At 41.2% G+C, this 20410-nt stretch overlaps 1 protein-coding gene across 2 annotated transcripts in view; it reads right to left on the reverse strand.

Moving 5' to 3' along the window:
- galnt18b (UDP-N-acetyl-alpha-D-galactosamine:polypeptide N-acetylgalactosaminyltransferase 18b) overlaps window positions 1–20410 on the reverse strand; it is a 73074-nt gene that overhangs the window by 27095 nt on the left and 25569 nt on the right. For both annotated transcript variants that reach the window (XM_084062974.1, XM_084062975.1), the window contains exons 2-6: window positions 13936–14131; window positions 12557–12723; window positions 4078–4261; window positions 1932–2129; window positions 1564–1678 (exon numbers count right to left, since the gene is read on the reverse strand). In XM_084062974.1, the coding sequence (XP_083919100.1) occupies window positions 1564–1678; window positions 1932–2129; window positions 4078–4261; window positions 12557–12723; window positions 13936–14131 (860 nt within the window). The remainder of the gene's footprint in view (window positions 1–1563; window positions 1679–1931; window positions 2130–4077; window positions 4262–12556; window positions 12724–13935; window positions 14132–20410) is intronic.

Consider the following 20410-nt stretch of genomic DNA (forward strand, 5'->3'; position numbering starts at 1 on the left):
CACATTAACACCCCCCTTCCCCCCCAACTAAAGGCCATTTCCTATAGGACTGCTAGTCCACACCAGTAAACAGCATGGGGGCAACACTGAGATCTGAACTTTATACTGAGGTCTGGAGAAAACAGATGTAAACCTAAAGGAATCGTCAAACTGTTCATTCACAGGGCTAGGCGAGGACAATGATTTATTTAGTGTGTGATAAAATCATCAATGTTTTCACCAGAAAAGCAATCAGTGTGGCTATTATCAGGAACTGAAATCCTAAAAGCATGTCATTTCTGGACCGAAATGACTTATGAGCGTAATCTCCCCTCTTTCCTAAAGAGTTACTGATGATTACATCGCTGTCATTAGCGAGGATGGATATTTCCACATTTGGAGCCCTGTTGCAAGCCCCTCGCCCTTTCCTTCTCGCAGACTGATATAGTGAGTGTTGACTGAGGAGGGGTGGGGGCCGGGGGTGGCTATTTTCCCCTTGCCTCTGGATGTTTTTGTAGCCGTTAATAACTGTATTGTTGAGGCTGTATACAGCAGATGTATTGTAACAGAGTGATCATTAGCTATCCCATGGGAGGCCTGTCCCCTCTCTAGCCCATCTGCTCATCATGTCGCTCCTGAGCCGAGGTCACACAGACCAGCCAAAGCTAATGCAGGCCTTCAAATGAAGTGCTCTATTCTGAATGCAAAGTTTTGGAGAGCTAGAGAAGTGGCTACTGGTACAGGGTGTGTGCGACGTACCTGACACATTTCTCAGGGGACACAATGCACTCAATATGCTAGGTAATGGCACTTTTCCACTGCATGGTACCGACTCAACCCGACTTGACTCTAATTGACTGTAGTCTCTGTTGGTACCAGGTACATCCACTGCAGATAGTACCACCTCAACATAGCTGGTCGCTATAACAACGTTGAACCCTCTTCTTAGGACAACGACAAGACTTTTGTCAAGAAATAGGCCATGCTTTTACTCAATATTGTAGTGGCCTCTGGAGGGGGCTCCTTACACCCCACGTGACTTGAGTGGTTTGATCCTTAGATCCCCACCCTCTAGGTAGAAAGGCTTAAATCTAGTATAGTTTGGAACAATGTAAGTAATAATCTGTAATACACCGTGATACTGTGCTGCAATTAAAACATAAGATTCCTTGGAGCCAAAGGGCACCTCGACAGTAAGTTACGTGTTACATAAAAGGAGAAAGTGACTCCCAACTCTTGGTGGTTTTGCTGCCAAAAACAGTATTCTAAGTGTCAAATTATCATAGTTAATTCTAAAGGGGCATTCACACCAGATGTGACGCAATTAAGAAGTCACTGTAAAGACACAGGATGTTTTTACGATGCAATATTCCACATTTAAACCCGACATGATGCAATCACGCGCAAGTTGAACATTTTTTAACTCAAGCCGAAGTGAACAGAGCAACAGCCAGTGTGTGTGGGGGGCAAATAAATATAGCTTTAATGAAAACGTTGCGTCCAGTGTGAACTGTGAGTGCACCTTCTGGCCATTACCTGAATGAACGATGGCCTGTGGCCAGAGGGAGTGACACCATTACTCACCCTGACACCCAGCTCCACATTCTCTCCCCCGTAGACTTCCATGCCTTCATCCAGCAGACCAATCTCCTCAAAGTACAGCCTATCCACCACAAAGCAACCAATCAGGGCAGGGCTCCTGGAGGATCAAAGAGGATGAAAATGGACAATCAATTTGGTATTGCTCGCTGTACATGTAATATTAGCAAGACAAAGTGCCCATTGTATAGTGAGAAGAGGGGGGGGGGGGGAAGAAATCTACTGCCAGTCGGATGTGAAAGAATTTGGACCAAGATAGGAAGACTGGCACTTGATTATTTCCCTAAAGAGCTTGGATTTCAAAACCCTACCGCAACTAAATAAAGATTATATCAAGTTTTTGTGATGCTTACCTGATGGGAGCGCTGTTGTTGCTCTTGTGCCACCAGGATTTGGGTGGATTGAGGTAGCGGCACCACAGCTCCCAATCAAAGCCCTGGGCAGACAGTGGATACTCTTCAATCTCAAATGTGTCATATTTGATGTTATCAAATGATGGGGAGATTATGCGCGTCCTGTCCTCTTTAATCCTCAGGAGAATTGGTTCAGCCCTTCAAACAGACATTTAAGAGTATTCAGTATGATATGATGCATTTATCTCCATCACCTTTGTGAACACGTTTGTAATGTAAATGCACTGGAGCACAAAATCAATGCATTTCAAATGGCTTAATGTATTGTGCATTAAAATAAAACAGAAATGTTTGCAGTATAGTCTCAGATGAGAGAAATGAAAACACCAATTTAAATCAAATTACTTTCAAAGGGGAAAACGGGTGCTAGAAGTGTTATTCTTTTGGTGCAAGTCTGCACATTCACCATACGATGGCATGATTGGCAGATGAAATCAAAGCCCCTTTTCAGAGCTGTCCACGGTGGACATTTTGGTAGCAATTATGAAGTATTATAATACTTGACATTATAAGTCATTATAACATGTTGTATAATGTGTTATGATTGCATTATACGTTGTTATGAATATTTATAACTGTAATCATCACGTCTTATAAGCATAATACAGTGCATTTATACTTATTAGTCATTATAATACGCTTTATAATGTGTTATGGTTATAAATCATTATGATTATTTATAGGCTCTTATAAATATGATTATAAAGGATTATGATCAGATCACAATGCCTTATAAGTATGTGTATAATGCGTTATACACATGGGATGCATAGCAAGTGCTACCGATATTTGTTTTTATCAACTACACACAGCAAGTAGATATTATATGTGATTACAAGGCTGCTGCCAAATAAATGTAAGAGAAACAGCTACATAAAGCTCAAGCCCTGATCTACATTGATTTGTGCTCATTACTGTCACAATCGAAGGTGCATTTTAATTGGACCAGATTACATGTGATCCTAGGTACAAGAGTACCAGGTGATGCTATTTGTGCAACAGAGATTTAATTCCACATCAGCTGAATAAAAGCAGAGTTTCGAATGTTGTTCAAATTCCACTGACAGATTTGGGTCAGCCTGTTGAGTGCACAATTATCTGGTAAAGTAAGAGAAGTCTGTCAGAATAATGATTGTACTCCAGGGAAAGATATGTAGGGGCTAACACACTAATGTAGAGTGCACGCAAATGCATTGGTGTGTGCTGCGTGTGTGCCCGCCCACGCGTTTGCGTGTGCGCAGTGATCTGTCTCCACCTTAAATTTGATCTCCACTGTCTCTTGTCATTTTCTCACTCACAACAAAGTAATAGGTCTTAATGTACGTGTTATGTGTTAAAATGTTATAATAATAAAAAAATACATATAGATTGAATTTCCTAATTGGCGCCTGATCGTGCCCAATTCCCGTTCCCCCTGCAGGTGGCACCTTAGGCAACCACCTAGGTTACCTATGCCTAGTGTGTGTGTGTGTGTGTGTGTGTGTGTGTGTGTTTGTGTGTGGTGGACAATAAGTGTATACTCAAGTATTCAAAAGTACAAATTACAAAGAGCATTTTCTGAAATTGTCAGAATGTTTCAAAAATAGTGAATATTTTTGATCTACAAGCTCACAACGCGTCTGAGCTTGTTGATCTGCTATTTTCACTATATTTGAAATAGGGCTTAAGTGGTTAATTCACAGCATTTTTTTTTACGTTTCGGTCCCAAGAATCCCTTCCTAGAAATGTAGTGGAGTCAAAAGTCAAATATATCTATTTAAAATGTAGCAGAGTGAAAGCTATCAGCTTGTGTGTGTGTGTGCGTGTGTGCGTGTGTGTGTGTGTGTGTGTGTGTGTGTGTGTGTGTGTGTGTGTGTGTGTGTGTGTGTGTGTGTGTGTGTGTGTGTGTGCGTGTGGTTGGTTGAGAGAGAAATAAATCGGTATTTGCAGTTCGTGATCTTTAAAATGAAAGTGAGCACATACAGAGAGATAGTGTGGGTGAAGTGGGGTCACATCTCTAGAACAAGTACCGTCTTTACAGAACAGTGTGGAGAATGTAAGTGCTAAACCAATGCAGCAGAGCGTGGATGTGTTGTGAGTGACTCACCAGCCTACGTTGAACTCTACATGGGCATCAAACAGGGCAACAACTGGAGCGGTGGCAGCCCTCCACCCACTCACCCGGGAGCGGATCAGGCCTTCCTGCTTGGAATGACGCACTATCTTAATAAAACCTGGACGCTGGTTATTAGTTTCTGAAATAAAGTCCTGCAGCTTCTCCTTCAGCTCATCTGCACACAAAAGCACACACACACACACACATTACCTATACAGTTCATGAAACATTAGCCAGTTTTTCAAGATTCCTCGTGAGAGGAATAGGTGAGTAAGTGAGAAATAGCTGCTTAGAAGCGCTCTTTCCCCCCACAAGACCTCCTTCTTCCTCCTGAGGTGCTTCGACTGCTACTGCTATAACTATTATTATTATATTATTACTGCAGCTAGGAGGTCAAAGTACTCATGGTCCAATGCTTTGATCACTGGACCAAACAGGAAGCAGCTTGAGTCAGCTTTCCAGCATTCCATGGGTCTTACTGTACATAAGGGGATATTGCAATAATGACGACTCAGCCCCTACTTATGTTCAAAAACACGAGGGCAAGTGAAGGAATGAAGAAAGTCCACTTGATTTTATTTTTTAGTAATTGCCAGTTCCTGCCACACGTACTTTGGTCCCTGTCGCTGCCAAGCCCCACTGAGGTTTTTGGGGGGAATTAGACAACCACATGCCTCCACGTGCCTGCACATGGATGGAGTCGCCAACCGCTTCTTTTCACCTGAAGGCAAGGAATGTCACTAGGAGAGTGTACACATAACATGCAGGGAGGTTCACGCCATTTCCCCCAGGTCCCCTCCCCGCAGAACAAGCAGCATGACCATCCACGGCATCCAGTAGGAGTCGCTCATGCAGCGACAATCCCACACAATCCCTTGCCGGCATCCCACCCTCGAACACTGGCAATTGTTTTCTTTGGAGCCTGGCCAATACGGAGGCACTTCTGCCGTGAATCGGCTGAGGAACAATATATTGCATGCTTCATCACTGTATTATAGTAAAAATGTATTAGCTGAATATATTTCTTTAAGTTATTAAAACATTGCATCTTTATAGTGATGCTTAGAGTTGCCTTGGTCTTTTGCAACATCATTTCAATGGATTTTCAATACATCTCAGTGAATCACCACATCTTAGAAGACAGATGTCCATAATGGAAGCGTGAGGTGCCATTCATTTCGAGGAGCATAGTCAAAGTTTTACACACTGAAATTCAGAGTCACATACAAAATGTCAACAAAGTCAGGTGCTTCACAAAACCACGATTACACAACAACACTATTCTGTGGTATTAAAATGATGAAGCTGTGTGGGAGATTTCATGCGTCACGACGTGTTTCATCACCATCACCCTTTTATAAAACACCTTTTACTCTGCTTTCCCTGTCTGAGCGATGTGGTAAATGGATCTGAACACCCCTACCAGACACATGCTTATTTATATCTGACAGCCCATCAATCACTTCTCACGAAGCCCACCATACAGAAACAAAGCAAAATCCCTAAAAGTCAGCAAAACACAGCAAATATCTAGTAACATTTTACTTATGACACATGACAATGATGGATTATTAACGGAGTGGAGTATGAGCCATTAGACACTCTTATAATATACATTCTTATAGACTCTTCATGACACCATTTACACACTGCCCTCATATGGCTGACAGTATTATTGATTAAATACAGTTATATTACTACATGGTTAATTATATTTTAGCTTGTTTTGGTAAATCATAATTGCGTTACCGTCAGATCCGAGAATTACATTATATTAGACTGTAACATTGTTTATTAGGATATTAAAGGGTTAGTTCAGATTTTTTGAGTATTTTCTGTAGGAAATACTTACCATTAATGTAGTGGTTGCAAAGGTATTAATTGATTGCCCGAGTCCCGTGGTCAGAGTTATGGTCCGTTTCTGATAAATATGAATGTAGTTCCGGTAGATTAGTAGATTTGGTGGGGGCCGCTCATTAAAAATAAATAAATTTAAAAAACTAGCGTCATTTGTATTGTTGACCTATTTCTACCATATAGAGCAGGTTTCGTTCAATTTCGACCCCTCTGTCACATGGTACTATTTTTTGTGTCATATATTTTGTGCGTGAGTAGGCTGCCGCGGCGCAGTGATTCTGGACACAAACATTAGTACAGTATGTCACAAGGAAAACTTGAGAGAAGATCAAGTTTCCATTAGGACAGACCTAAAACATCTTTATACTTGACATTTAACCACTTGAACCCCAGCATCGCTATTCTGGGCGGAACATTCACCAAAAAGAGTAGATCTGGCCTGGGCCGCTGGCATAGCGGTCTAGGCACCTAGGCTCAGTGTAGCCTGACAGCGTGGTGCGGGTTCGAGTCCCGATCCCGACGGCCTTTACCGCATGTCACTCCCCATCTCTCTCTCCCAATTTCCTGTCAGCCTACAGTCCTATCAATAAAGGCATAAAAGCCAAAAAATATATCTTAAAACTCTCTGGCTGCCAAGAACGAGTTATCACGAGTATTTTTCTGAATGCCCTGGCTGCCAAGAACGAGTTATCACAAGTTTTTCTTTTTTAGATAAAAAAATAAGATAAAAATATTTATTTTTTTCTTTTTTTGGAAAAAAATGTTCAGAATCCAAGATTTCGTGATCCGAAGATTTACTGCTCCATTCACTTCTTGTTTAACTTATTACTTAAAAGGGCTGTATCTCGGCTCCTGTGTACCGTACTTTTTTTTTTACTATGTATTTTTGATCCAGACATGCTATTTTCAAAGGCAGACAATTAATGTCAACGAGGTCACGATGACCTCGTTGACATTTGTGAAACCACACAGTATAACCCTCAGTGATTAGCAATCATCAGGGGATCGATCATAATGGAGATAAATATTCTGTGACTACTTGAAAAAGGTAAGAAAATCAAAAAATCGCTGGCAGTGGGCAAAAGCGGCCAGAAATAAGTCTGGCAGTGAGAGAGTTAAAATAGTAGATCTACAAGTTCACAATGTGTCACGTTGCAGAGCATTGTGAGCTTGTAGATCTGATATTTTTGGAGAAGAGATTTGGTGTAGATCGAAAAAGAAAGAAAAAAGAGAACAGTGTAAAACAGTGTCCTTTACTCCTTTTTAAGTACAAAGTGGTTAAACTGAAGTGATATTGATCAATTCCAAATATTAATATAGAAAAGTATTCTGCGTCATCCCTGGATTGCATCACGGCACCCACTTTGAGAAACCCTGAAATAGACAGTGGAGCACGGACGTTCAGTGAAGCTTTAAGAAGCTTTTAGATCGCCTATGTGTTTATTGTTTTATGTGTCTTTAAGTGTCTTGTGTGTTCAACCCTTCGCGCTCGATAGAGGAGACAATGTTGACAGCAGTTTTAATAATCTAAATAATCTTTATGGTTATTAGGCTAACCCTAACCCTGTGGCTTAAGTAAATTGTTAGCATAATAAGCATTATTTATCTCTCTCGTCTGTAACAAAAGCATATCTCCCACAAGATTACTAAAACACAATAGAGGTTGGACAACATTTGGCCCTTTGATCTCTTCATATTTTTCTATTACACATATATGCTACTTAGTGGCTTGTGTTTGCATAGACAGAATATATTTGAATATGCAGAATATAACAATACAACAGGGTGATAATCAGAATCTCATTATGAATGATTGAATATAGAATTGTAGCAACATTATTATTTGCAATAGTCATTCATGTTAAAGAATAACGGTATATTCTGTTTGGAGATACATATTGCAAATGCAGCCTTAAGCCAGTGCACGCACGCACGCACACGCACAGACACAGACACAGACACAGACACACACACACACACACACACACACACACACACACACACACACACACACACACACACACACACACACACACACACACACACACACACACACACACACACACACACACACACACACACACACTTTGATTTGTTCTATTTCCTCTGTTTGACCAAGCTTATCCTTGGGCGATGAGTGTCCTTCATCAATCCATAGGAACAGGGTAACAAGTACAAATGCTTTTTTCCCCCTTCCCTACAAAGATTGATCAGAGCAGACGGATGTTTCACACAAAAAACTAAAATCTCTTATCTCCATGTACAGGAGGACTTTCCCGTCGTACGGGTGCCTGCTGATGAAGTTTCACCACTTCTAGCCATTCATGTATAATTTAGTTTCAAATGGATGCATATAACAGTGTCGATAATTACAATATTCAGAAGTGTGAAAACTGGAAGTAAGAATGATGAAGTGTAATGTTTCATAACGAAATCATAATAAAGCACATTGAGTTACAGCTTCATTACCCCCGGAAAGCCTGATGACCAAGAACATCAATCTTTTATGACTTATATCCAGTTGAAGCTCAGTTGGAATTTAATAGGCTCTAATAGGCTTTGGAATGCAATATATTGGATTCAGGAACAAACAAGGAGCATTCTTATATTTATGTGTGGCAAAAAGTGACAGAGTAGGGAGGGTGAGTGATAATCACGCTACCCTTCATAAATATTAATATACAACATGAAATAAGAGCTAAAATGAATACTGGATGCTAAGTTACTAGTCACTTGGTTTACTTTACACTGTAAAATCCTGAGTGTTAATTTAACTCTTAGAATTTCACTGTGTACTATAATCAATTACATATTTGTGTAATATGAGGCATAGTACTGTATGTGACTCAATGCACACATGGAGATCCAGTTTGTGCATGGCCGATGATGTATCATTAAGCGTTTCTAAATTCAAAACAGGTCCTTTCTAACATCTGTTATATCTGCAAATCTTATAATCCAGAGGCAGTGGGTGGGGTGGGACAGCAGTGTGGATATCATTCCTTATTGTTAAATGACAATGTGCGCACGATGCAGTGTTCAATGCAGCTGTGATCTGGGCTTCCTCTATTATTATCTCCTCTATACTCATGAGTCTGATTGTCAGAACGCCCCCCCCCCCCCCCCCCCCCCGACAGATGTGCCTCCTGCAGATGTGCAGCATGAGTGAGACACAGGTTCAACTGAGGAATGACACAGTTTGTTTCTGCAAGTAAAGGAAGAACCTCCACATTTTCATTGTCTCCAAAGCACGACTCGAGCTTTACACACACAACCTTTCCGTTCACTTGAGTTATGAAATTATGAATCGTGCGGCAGTCTGTCTAACACATGTGCCCCTGCTCTGTCACAGCCAAACAGTCATGCATGTCACTGCTCGAGAGACATCCTCCAATTAACCCATTAAGACCGGGAATGCGCATCTGTGTCATTTTAAGATTTCTTTTGCTATTAAAAAATAGCAGATATTAGAAGATCTGCTATTTTCTTAAAGTCGTGGAAAATTTGTTTGAATATGGGGGTTCCTGGAACAACATATTTTTAGATGGGGGTCCGCGACCAAATACATTTTGGGGGTCCTTGACATGGAAAAGTTGGAGCACCACTGATATAGAAACATATGTTTTTTCAAAAAACTGTTAGGATTTAAAGACAAAGTAGTACAAGATAATGGTTAAAGTGGTTAAATCTAAAATGACAGATGCTTTCCCGGTCTTAATAGGTTAAGGAGGAATCAGCTAGGTCAATTTGCCCTTCTCTCCCCTGGTGGTTACATTGTCTCATGCATGCTAATGTCCTTTTGGGGGGTGAACTCTGGCAGTGGCAGATGACTATTATAACCCGTCGGATGTCTGGGACGTTAGAAGCATGGGAGGATGCCTTAAACAACCTCTGGACCAGAGCAGTGGCTCACAGTCTTTAGCATAGATAAGATTTCCAATCATGGTAATGACGATAAAGAGAGATTCCTACCAGAAGGCATCTGACAGTGCTGAGGCAAACAGGTTGAAGTGTCATTAGCAAAATGTCAAAGCGTGACTTGGGTCCCCGAAGCAGCTAAAAGGGGCTTCTCTCTGCCTTACAATGATGTGATAAAAATCTGAGACATTGTGGGATGTGATCATCCACTTGAGCTTGGAGGCGAGGGAGTAACCTTTTAGCATTTTCCTCCACTCACTTTTTGAATGATTTCTTTCCCCCCTTCCTTTTTTCTTTTTTTTAACCTTTGTTTAACCAGGCAAGTCATTAAGAACTGGCAGCCTGAAAAGAATCAAAGGCTCTTGAGGGAAGGGATAAGAGCTAAAATAAATGAAATGTCAAAAGTTAAAAGTTTAAATAAAAAGTTTAAAAGACAGCAGCACACATCTAAACATTTCCAAGCATTACTACATCATGACAACAAGCATTACATAAATCATATACAGTCTAGCACACAAGCATCGGGCAGACTATCTACTACATCAGGCAATACAACAACACGAGTAGCATACACAAGCAGTAAGACAAACAGGCAAAGCAAAACAGCGACAGCAAGAGAACAAAAATATACACGGGACAACAATGCATGGTAACTTTAGATACGGGATCACGTCTCAGCCTTCTGGGTAATATGGCACTGTAAGACAATAGTGGCATGAGGGGGAGGAGGGCTGTTCTTACAGCTCACTGAGCTTACACAGCCATGTAACAGGATTCCTTTCAGTTGCGGGATTTGAGAGATAATGATACATATACTGTATTGTTTGTATAGATTATTTCGCTACGAATATTTTTCATGATAAACCTATTCTGCAAGCCCTCATTTATTTATGTTGGTTCACCTCTAACTTCCAGTTTCCTTTTTACAAGAACCACAGTCTACAGTGCTTTGCCTCACAAATGACACAGCCTTGTTGCATTTGCATGGCTTTTCATGGCTTGCTGCCATGAAAAGGTATTTTAAGTCTTACTCTAACTCTACTGTAGGCTACTTTTCACAGCTGACTTCAACTCTATCATCCGTCCTCAGTGCACCAGCAGGGGTGGCAGTAGCCATTATTACAAACTGGAAGCCAACCATTTCCTCATTAATAGCACAGCACTGAGTTAACAAAGCACAGCAATCCAATGTTCAGAGCATTAAGCCGGATGTCTTCTAGACTCTGCGTTGTTTAGGCTACGCCCTGTCAAATGGGCTGTAATCATTAGGGATCATGAATGCAGACAAGATATGTGCAAACCCTTCATTACCTTCCTGAATGCTCGTCTACCTCGAGGCAGATTCACTGTCTGTCTGTCCCACTAATTGGTATTTTTCTTCTACAGTATTAAATCCAATGAGCACAACCGCTAATTAATAACATGAAAGACTTATAGTAGACCGTGGAAAGGAAGCAGACAAAGAGCAGAGGAGTAATTATTAAGAACGTGAGATTACCACTCAGACACTATAGGCTGAAGGCTAACAGTGCATCATCCACCATGACAAATCCCACTAGCCTATAGTGTGCCATATGCTCGGAGCAGAATGAGATGTGAGCTATACCAAGGACCACCTACTATACAACACTCTATTAGAGAATACACGTTCAGTCCTACATGTATACTCTGTATAGGGAGGTTTCCTGTTAGTAAACATGAGAGGAATATGACCGCGCAGCTGCGGGGGGAAGCCTATGGGTGCGTTTGGAAATTACACACCGGAGCACACTCGCCTATTAGTTTGTATTGGCCAGTGCGCTCACTGCCGCTCAGGGCTGTATTTTCGAACGCGCCTCAGTCTATGCTTTCCCCCAGGCATGCGCAGATTGCGCATTCTGCTCTGTGATGACGTCGCGCGGAAATCCGTCTATAGTTGCTCATTTCCCAAGTGTCCCTCTTCTGAGGCGAACAATCGGCAAAAATAGCGGATCTACAAGCTCACAACACATTGCAAAGTGACGCATTGTGAGCTTGTATAGATCGGCTAGTGTTGATGGAAAAAACAAAGGAGCAGACCTAGTCAACAACGAACATTAGGTTCAGGAGTGGAGACCACCCTCTGCTTATCACAGCCACTCCCCGTCCTCTATCGCTTCCCTGTGTACCACACCTACCTTCATTCATTAGCCACTCCCCATTCATAATCACCCCTATCCACTACACCTGCCTCCACTCACCTCAGCCAATCCTTGTTGTAATAACCACAGTATAAATACACCTGTGATCTCTCAACTCTTGTTCGTTCTGCTCCACAACAGACCAAACATGGGTTGTGAGTACTGCGCTTGTAGATTGGCTCTTTCTGCCTTTCATTGCTTTCAAGTTAGTCCTCCTCCACCCCAACCTCCTCTTTCCCCCTCGATTCTCGCTCTTCTCCCTCTTCTCCCTTCTGTCTCTACTTCTCTCCAGGGGGGACAGTGACGGAGCCTAGACGACCGACCGCTCCCCGAGTAGTGCAACGATGGCCGTCAGCTCCCGAGACGACTCCCCAATAAGCCCTCAGTGTCACCCCACCTTGGGTTCCTCATCCCGTTCCACGTTCATCTCGTTTCGTTTCAATAAATCGTTAAACTTAAGTACAGGTGTGGTCTCTTACTAGTGAATATAGGGTTTGAGTGATTCATTCCACTTACGGTAGTTGCTTGTTTCTTACCATTGTTGCTGTTGTCATCTACAAGTACGATCTCTTTGAGAAGATGAGAAGGTGTTCTGTTCATGGCGGAGTGAATAGACCGCAGGATGACAGACAAGGCCTCGTTCACAAAGATGAAAACAATGCTCACTTGAGGGAGATTTGAAGGATATGTAATGTTCCTGCATCTGTGGGGACAGATAAATAATTTGTAAATTATATCATAGCGTACTGGAGATAAATCAGGCTTTATTTCTCAAATAGCGGTCAAATTATAGATTTTCTGTCTTGGGAGACTTTCATGGCTCATAGCACTTACAGTTAGAGTAAATAATTAACTTGCAATACATGGCAAATAGAGCTAAATATCTCTGGAAGATAAACTTATATAAGATATAGTTTAGGGTACATTGGGTGGGAAAGAATCACTGAAAAAATAGGGTCAAAATCCATTTAGTCCGATTTTGCATTTAAAATGTATTATGGTATTATTTGATGGGTTCATAACCGCATTAATTGTCTGGGTATTTTCAGAATGATAAGACACTCATGGCCATAATACGAGGGCTAGGGTGTTTTAACACATTTCTTTACACAGGTGGGGGTGTAATGAAATCCCAAATGTTTTAAAATCTGCATACGTACCTTGAATAGCTTTAAGGGACAAAAATGGGAAGTGGAGTAAAATGGCATGTGAACCATTTGAATGTGATGATTTAATTTTGTTTATGAATTTGTGTATTTATTTGTATTTTAATAGATTTCCTTTGTATTTTTATTTTAAATTGTATTTGTACTTGAGTGGACACTACTAGTGATACTACACTATAAGACAAGATATATCTTTTTTGTAATATCTTTTTTTTTTTTTGTGTGTGTGTGCCTTTATTGATGGTCTTGAAATTTTATAATGATGTCAAACTGGGAAACTGAAATAGAAGCAAGGCTTGTCCACAGCCATGTCTGTTGGGTGGGAGTATCAACCCATATCCATCAATAACTGGTCAACGCAACAGGACTGTATACACAGAAGATGCTTTAAAACTTCCTGAAGAGATTCTGTGGCACTTCCTTGGTTTTTCTTTTTTTTTGTTCAAGGTTTTTTTATTTTATATTTTCACATACAGGTCAATATATTTTTTGTAATATCTTGATGTACAGTATACTGTATGCTAAATTGTGAATTTGTCAAATAAATTCAATCAATCAATCAATCAATCAATCAATCAATTAACTTGATTTCATTGATCTACATAAGTATGTACATGTAGATCAATGAAATCAAGTTAATTGTATAAGTATACAGTGAGAAGCACACAGGGATAAGTGCTGCTCCAAAAATGAATTAAAATGTTGTTGTTTTTTGCAGCAATCTGCCTGAATGCTACGTGTTATCTTACCCATCAGGCCTGAGGTCTGCGATGGTCCTGTCTAAGGACAGACGGTCACTAAGGTAGCTATTATAACCATAGTACTGGAACAACTTCAACGCTATCCTTCGGTTTTCCGGGCCCAACTCCTGGCCCCAGTGGGCAAACAGTGACGAATCAGAGAATGACGTGTCCATCTGACCATTTTCTCCCCTCCCTGGAGTCTCTGTAGGAGGTGCAAGAAGACAAAAATACCAACATATTATGGAATGTGAAACACATTACACATATTTCTAACATAACATCTCTGTGCTGAATATTATTTTCTTATTCTCTGCAAAATAAGGAAGTTGCCAGTGGCCAATCAAGCAAAGCAGTCTGATAAGATCATTCTTTGGTGTCACAGCATGTGTCAGCATGTGTGTATGTTTGCAGGTGAGGAGCATGCTGGTAGCTGAATCTGGTGGTGCAATGACTCCATAATGGACCCTTTTCACAGATGTGTCAAGGAAGGTTCAACAGGGTAAACACAGCTGCAGCTAATAAAATGTATAGTTAGTACATTTGATTCATGTGCTATGCTATGAAATGTGCCATAGAACATTTGCACAGCGGTTTTGACAGGTAAACACAGCTGAAAGTAATAACCTAATTGTGGGTGTGTTTCATTTAGGTGTTTGCTGTGTGCCAGCTTAACTGACTTCCTGTTGGCAGCTGCGTTTACCTGTCAAATGGCTGCAGTGAAAAGCGTTCACAGCAAAATCCCTGGTTGGATTCCAGCCACAGACCTGTGCTGCACGTCTTTCTCTATGTCTACTCTCAGTTTCTTGTGTCACGACAGCTCTCCTCTAAATAAAACATAAACTGGCAAAGAAAATCTGCCTAAATAGCAGGTGAGCTTTTTTTTGTTTCAGTGGCCATGAGTTAAAAATGAATGAGCAACACTAACCACAGTCCTAGGCTGCATTTTAACTGTTAGCATGAAGAAAACATAGAACACAGCAAATTACACATTCTCTAATAGAGTACTCAAAGTGCAGTTAGTTTTGTCCACCCTACATGACCAGAAAAGATCACCATTCACATTTGCAGTTTAAAACAATGTTGAACCATGGTACCTTGGGATGTATGGTCCAGACATGAAATACTGTAAGTCAAAATATTGTCAGTCCTCTCTATCAATGCAAGCACTGTTGAGGGTGTGTATATAGTTGTATATTTTTTTAATTATTGATGTTGTTTCTTTTTAGTGTGATGTCTTCTACCCTGCTGTATCTACAGTGCTTTTCTTGCCCTGTAACTGTATCTGCTGTGCCGCCTTTCGTGTCTGCACTTCCCTCACGGGATCAATAAAGCTCTTATCTTATCTTATCTATCTCTTCTGTTCTCTGTGATCAAGGAAGTGGCGGTTTCATTTACTTTCACTGTATGGTGAATAAATAGGTATCAAAATGACACTTTCAGTACATAAACGGATGCAAACAAAGTGGATTCTAACAATCTATGAAAACCTGGAAACCCCCCCAACACACACACACCTAATTCCTTCTTCTGAAGGTGGTGTGGCGCACACAACCTATCAATTTCTATGCCACTAGAGAACTCCCATCATCGACAATATAATATACACCTCTTTCACTTTCCCAGATGTGAGTACAAGGACTATATATACTGTATACATTCTGGTTCTTCAACCACAGAGCACAGAAGCGACAGATAATGATGATCAACATTATTTGGACTTACATGTAAATATCATGCTGAGGTAGCTATACAACCCAAGGTTCCACCAAAGTTCAACATCAAGTTAAGCTGACACACTGATGTCTTACAGTGCAAGGAGTAGAATAGAGTAGATATAGAATAAAGCTGTTTCAGTATGCAGGGCCGTGGGAAGACGTTATAGTTTACGGGTGCTGTATGCAATGTTAATTTAATTCGCTTAATTCGGTTCCAGAACACTTATTACACTAAATCCCCCCCAAATAACGACCAACAACAACAGGCACATCATGCAAAAATGTTTTTACTTTTGTTTGTTTTGTTCATACTTTATTTTCAGGGGGTGCTGCACCCCCACTTCCCACGGCTATGACAGTATGTACACTGTATACTGTATGTATTTCAATGTGATATTTTTGAACAGCAGAACACTGTGGCACAGCAGGAACAATTTTGCGCTTGTATGTAGGCTAATCTCTGTGTGAGCCCTAATTAAAATACCACAGTACACACAAGGACATGAGCTTTGACTTATCATTTGATAGCCAGACTTGCTGATCAAAGCAGTGTTAGTCAACAGACTACGACCCTTTTTTCATGTAATTTCAAGACATTATTAGATTAATCACATTACAGAAATAATACCCCTTGGATATCTCTATATAGTGTGTGGGGGCACAGATTTGTGTGTGTGTGTGTGTGTGTGTGTGTGTGTGTGTGTGTGTGTGTGTGTGTGTGTGTGTGTGTGTGTGTGTGTGTGTGTGTGTGTGTGTGTGTGTGTGTGTGTGTGTGTGTGTGTGTGTGTGTGTGTGTGCGCGCATGCATGGGTGGGTGTGTGCATGCGTGTGTGCGTGTGTGCATGCTCCCACTGTCACAGCCCATTTATTTGGGCATGTAGTGCACAACAAATTTGTTAGGAGTATTATGTTAGTCTATCAAGCTCAAGCTCAAGAGACAAAGATAATATAAGGTACAATATAAGATACGATACAAGGTACGATAAGATAAGATAAGATAAGATAAGACAAGATAACTCATGCATCCCCAGATGTCCTGACTCTCTGAACTCTAATGGTGGTTTTTGATGTCACCAACCTGAGCAATAATATGAGCAGCTCCTGTGAGGTCACGCTACGTTAAACAGTGATGTGTAAGTGTAAGTACCAGGACAACTAATCTGTATACATTCTGGTTCTTCAACCACAGAGCACAGAAGCGATAGATAAAGATAATCAATATTATTTGGACTTAAATATCATGCTGAGGTAGCTATACAACCCAAGGTTCCACCACAGTTAAACGTCACGTTAAGCTGACACTGATCTTACAGTGCAGGAGTAGAACAGAGTAGATCTAGCATAAAGCTGTTATTTCAATGTGATGTGAAAACACACAGAATGTGGAGGAAGGGGCGGGAATGGGATATCAAAGTTTGGGAACTGTATGAAGTAGAAAAAAGAAAGACAGACAGAAAGAAAGAAAGATATAGATAATCCAAAAATATCCAGCAGCTTTGCTGTAACTGTAATGGAAGTAGCCGGCTGGCTTTGTCACCAAATTCATAATAAGTAACTTTTGTACGCCTTAAAATATATTCTGCCTTGTTGGTGGTGGAAAGGATATTAAACTCAGTTTGAAGTTTTAATCTCTCTATTTAGAGCACAGGGCTTGGGGAGGTAGAGTAGCCTACTGTCTGTCCACATGAGGAATCACATCCATCAGCTCTTGTTGTCCTTGTTTTCCTTGCTTCAACACCCTGGCATTTTATTAAATAATCTCTCCTTGCAATACTGCTTTAAAAGTTTCCCAGAGGAGGGGGAAACTGAGTTTGATTTATTGGTTTGTATAAAAAATGAAATCTTTTCAGAGATGAATTTTCAGAATTCATTTGAAGCCAATATTCCAGAGATGAATCTCCAGTTCGCCTGCTTTTTACCCTTAGGAGACATAGCTTAATCTAACAAATGTGTGGCGAGATCTGAGGTGACTATTGTAGAATATTCACAGGATTTCACGTTGCATAGTAGGGCCAGAGTCTAATAATGGCATGGCTTCCCGTTGCAATCTGTAGCTGCACACTCTATAGCTACAGTATCTGCAGCACTCCAGTAAGCTATACATTATTTTCTTTAGCTTCCCAAGTTCATACACCAGCATCAGAAGTGTTGTTTCAGTCACAGCAGTTGAGGCACTATTGCTAGCGGCCATCTTGTCAGTGGCATTGCTGTCTCGGTGTTGAAATGCTGTGTCCTTTGTGCCTGAGTCTTACTGTGGATGCTCTGAATTCTACTCTTCTTCGTAACATTGAGTTACCAAATACATAATAGCACGTTTTATATATACATTTCAAATGAAAATCAGGGTGTAGTTGTAAAAGAGACAAAGATATATCCGGGAGCAAAACACTGCATCTGATTACTACATCAAACCAAAAACCCATCTGCACCTGTTTTTCATAGAAAAGCAGAGCTACCATCTGGACTTGTGGCCTTGTTGACAATGACAATTTGCGTAAAGACTTTGTTGATGGATTTAGGGTAAATCTCTAGCCTGTCATATGAGGTTAATACCAAACTCTTGAGGTACTGTAGGGAAAAAGGCCTGAGACTCGCACATACAGTAACAGTTCCACATCAGGAGGATTATAGATTTTCTCTCAGACTGTGTGCTGTCTGTCGGCACCACTTGTCATTTGGGTACAAGCTGAGCCTTTGCTTTTCCCTGACAGCTCAATTCTGTCAGAGTGGATGTGTGAGGACCAACACAACAGTCAGGGATCTGTAACCAAGTCTTGGTGAAAAACATGATACAGGACTCACGGTACTATTATTCCTGAGTGACCATGTGTTACTCAGAATCATATGGCAGGGGAGGTCAACTGCCTCTTCGCAGTAGCCGCTGTCGAACACCTCCTCTCCAGCCTCTTTTGCGTGGAGTGTGTGCAGTTTCGCAGTGACCGGGCCAACGGTGCCAGAGATTAGCTGATCACAGACAGAAGGACGGATGCCGGACGGACGGACGGACAGGGAGCAAAACATACTCTCTTGCCATGCCTTTCGGCCTGGCGGAGACAATGAAAGAACAAAAAACTAAACAACTAAAGTGCTAGCTGTTATTTTGGGCACATAATATCTATCTTAAAAAAACCTTCCTTTTTAACCAACCGTTTTCTTATTTTTTTCTTGGGCCTTTTTTAAGGGTTCGAGGCCTATCAGGCTCAAAGCCTTAATAAGGGTTCGAGGCCTATCAGGCTCGAAGCCTTATTGCATTCCTTGACTTTCTTGTTCTTCCGCCGTTTTTGCAGTTCTGGCCTAACCGTGCATACGCTTTTTACGAAACTCGGCAATATGGTAGAGGGCTATCTTATGATCCAAACATCGGAATGTGTCCGACATTACACAGGTGCCTCAATGCGGCTGCAGAGCTGATCACCGGCACTTCTGAATGAAGTGATTGTGAATGTGATTGTCATTACAATTTTACTGTGATCCACAAAAGTGTGACTGTAAATTCCTTGTGTCAATAAGTTGTGTTTTTATCAGCAGTCGCCAGTTAAGCTTATCTAAGACAAATAAAATGTAATTTGCTATAACCACACCAGACCATTCAGTTTAATTAATCCAGAACTCAAGCGATTGCTGTAATTTAAAGTTCTCTATAACCAGCAATGTGTGAGTGATAATTCTGTGTATCAAATATTATTTTATTCCAAGGCAATCAATGTTGGACTGCCTCTTCCCTGGGCAGAGAGGGAGAGAGTGTACGATAGCACTGGACATAACGCATTGCTTCTGCGTTAGAGGCAATGGCACCTGACACGCTGATTGGTTTTATTAATGTAACACCCAAACCACACATATGCATAATGTAACGGGTAGTGCAGGTGTTTAGGGATAAGGCTGGTGCCGCAAGATAGCGACACGGCCGTGGGAATGCCCCTTGCTCAATGCTAAATCCCCAAATAGTGGGTAATGCGGCCAGGGCACAAGATACAATAGGGCCCAACCACTTAAACCCCATATGGTTGACCGGAGTCCCTAAGGGCTCTACACTAGTGTATTTTCTGTTTTTTTTATTATTGTGGGGAAAGCTTTCGCTGTGGCTTTCCCCACAATACAGATGCTGGGGTTTAAGTGGGGTTAACTGCAGACACACACACACACTCTGACTATAGGTACAACAGGTATTGCATAACCGAGGGGCATGCATTTCCAACCGGCATCATTCCCAATGGGCATTGGCCTAGTAGGTGAACACCAACTAGTGTCCCTTTTTTCTTTTAAAAAAAATGCTAAAATAGCTGATCTACAAACAATTTTACAACGTGACATGATACGGCACGTTGTGAGCTTGTAGATCAGCTTAAATAGCTGAAGGTCACAGTATCAAGTATCAAGTAAAATAGGGCTTAAGTGGTTAAACTCTTAAACTAATTGAACACAGAACCTTTAAACTTCCAGTGTCCTGAAGCAGAGCGAGTGCATCTTAGGTCCTGATAAGAGAACCCAGTGATTGGACTAAGCGGAGGATAAACAGTTCTAAAAGTGCTTCAATCCCAGAGAATGTGCTTGAAGGCTCATTTATTCCACGCTTGTGCTGCTGATTAATTAGGCCTTCGTAGGCAATTTCCCCTGCAGTAAAACTCCAAAGCGGTGGGTGGGGTCTGGGGTTAGTGTTTTGTTGATAGGATAACCTAGGCAACCAGTGCAAGCGGAGTGCATTGTCCCAAAGGAAGCTGCTTTAAAAACATAAAGGGAACCTGAAGACTTATTCAACTACATGC

Source organism: Gymnoscopelus microlampas, assembly GCF_963454915.1.
Source record: "Gymnoscopelus microlampas genome assembly, chromosome: 1".
In the NCBI taxonomy this organism is placed as follows: Eukaryota; Metazoa; Chordata; class Actinopteri; order Myctophiformes; family Myctophidae; genus Gymnoscopelus; species Gymnoscopelus microlampas.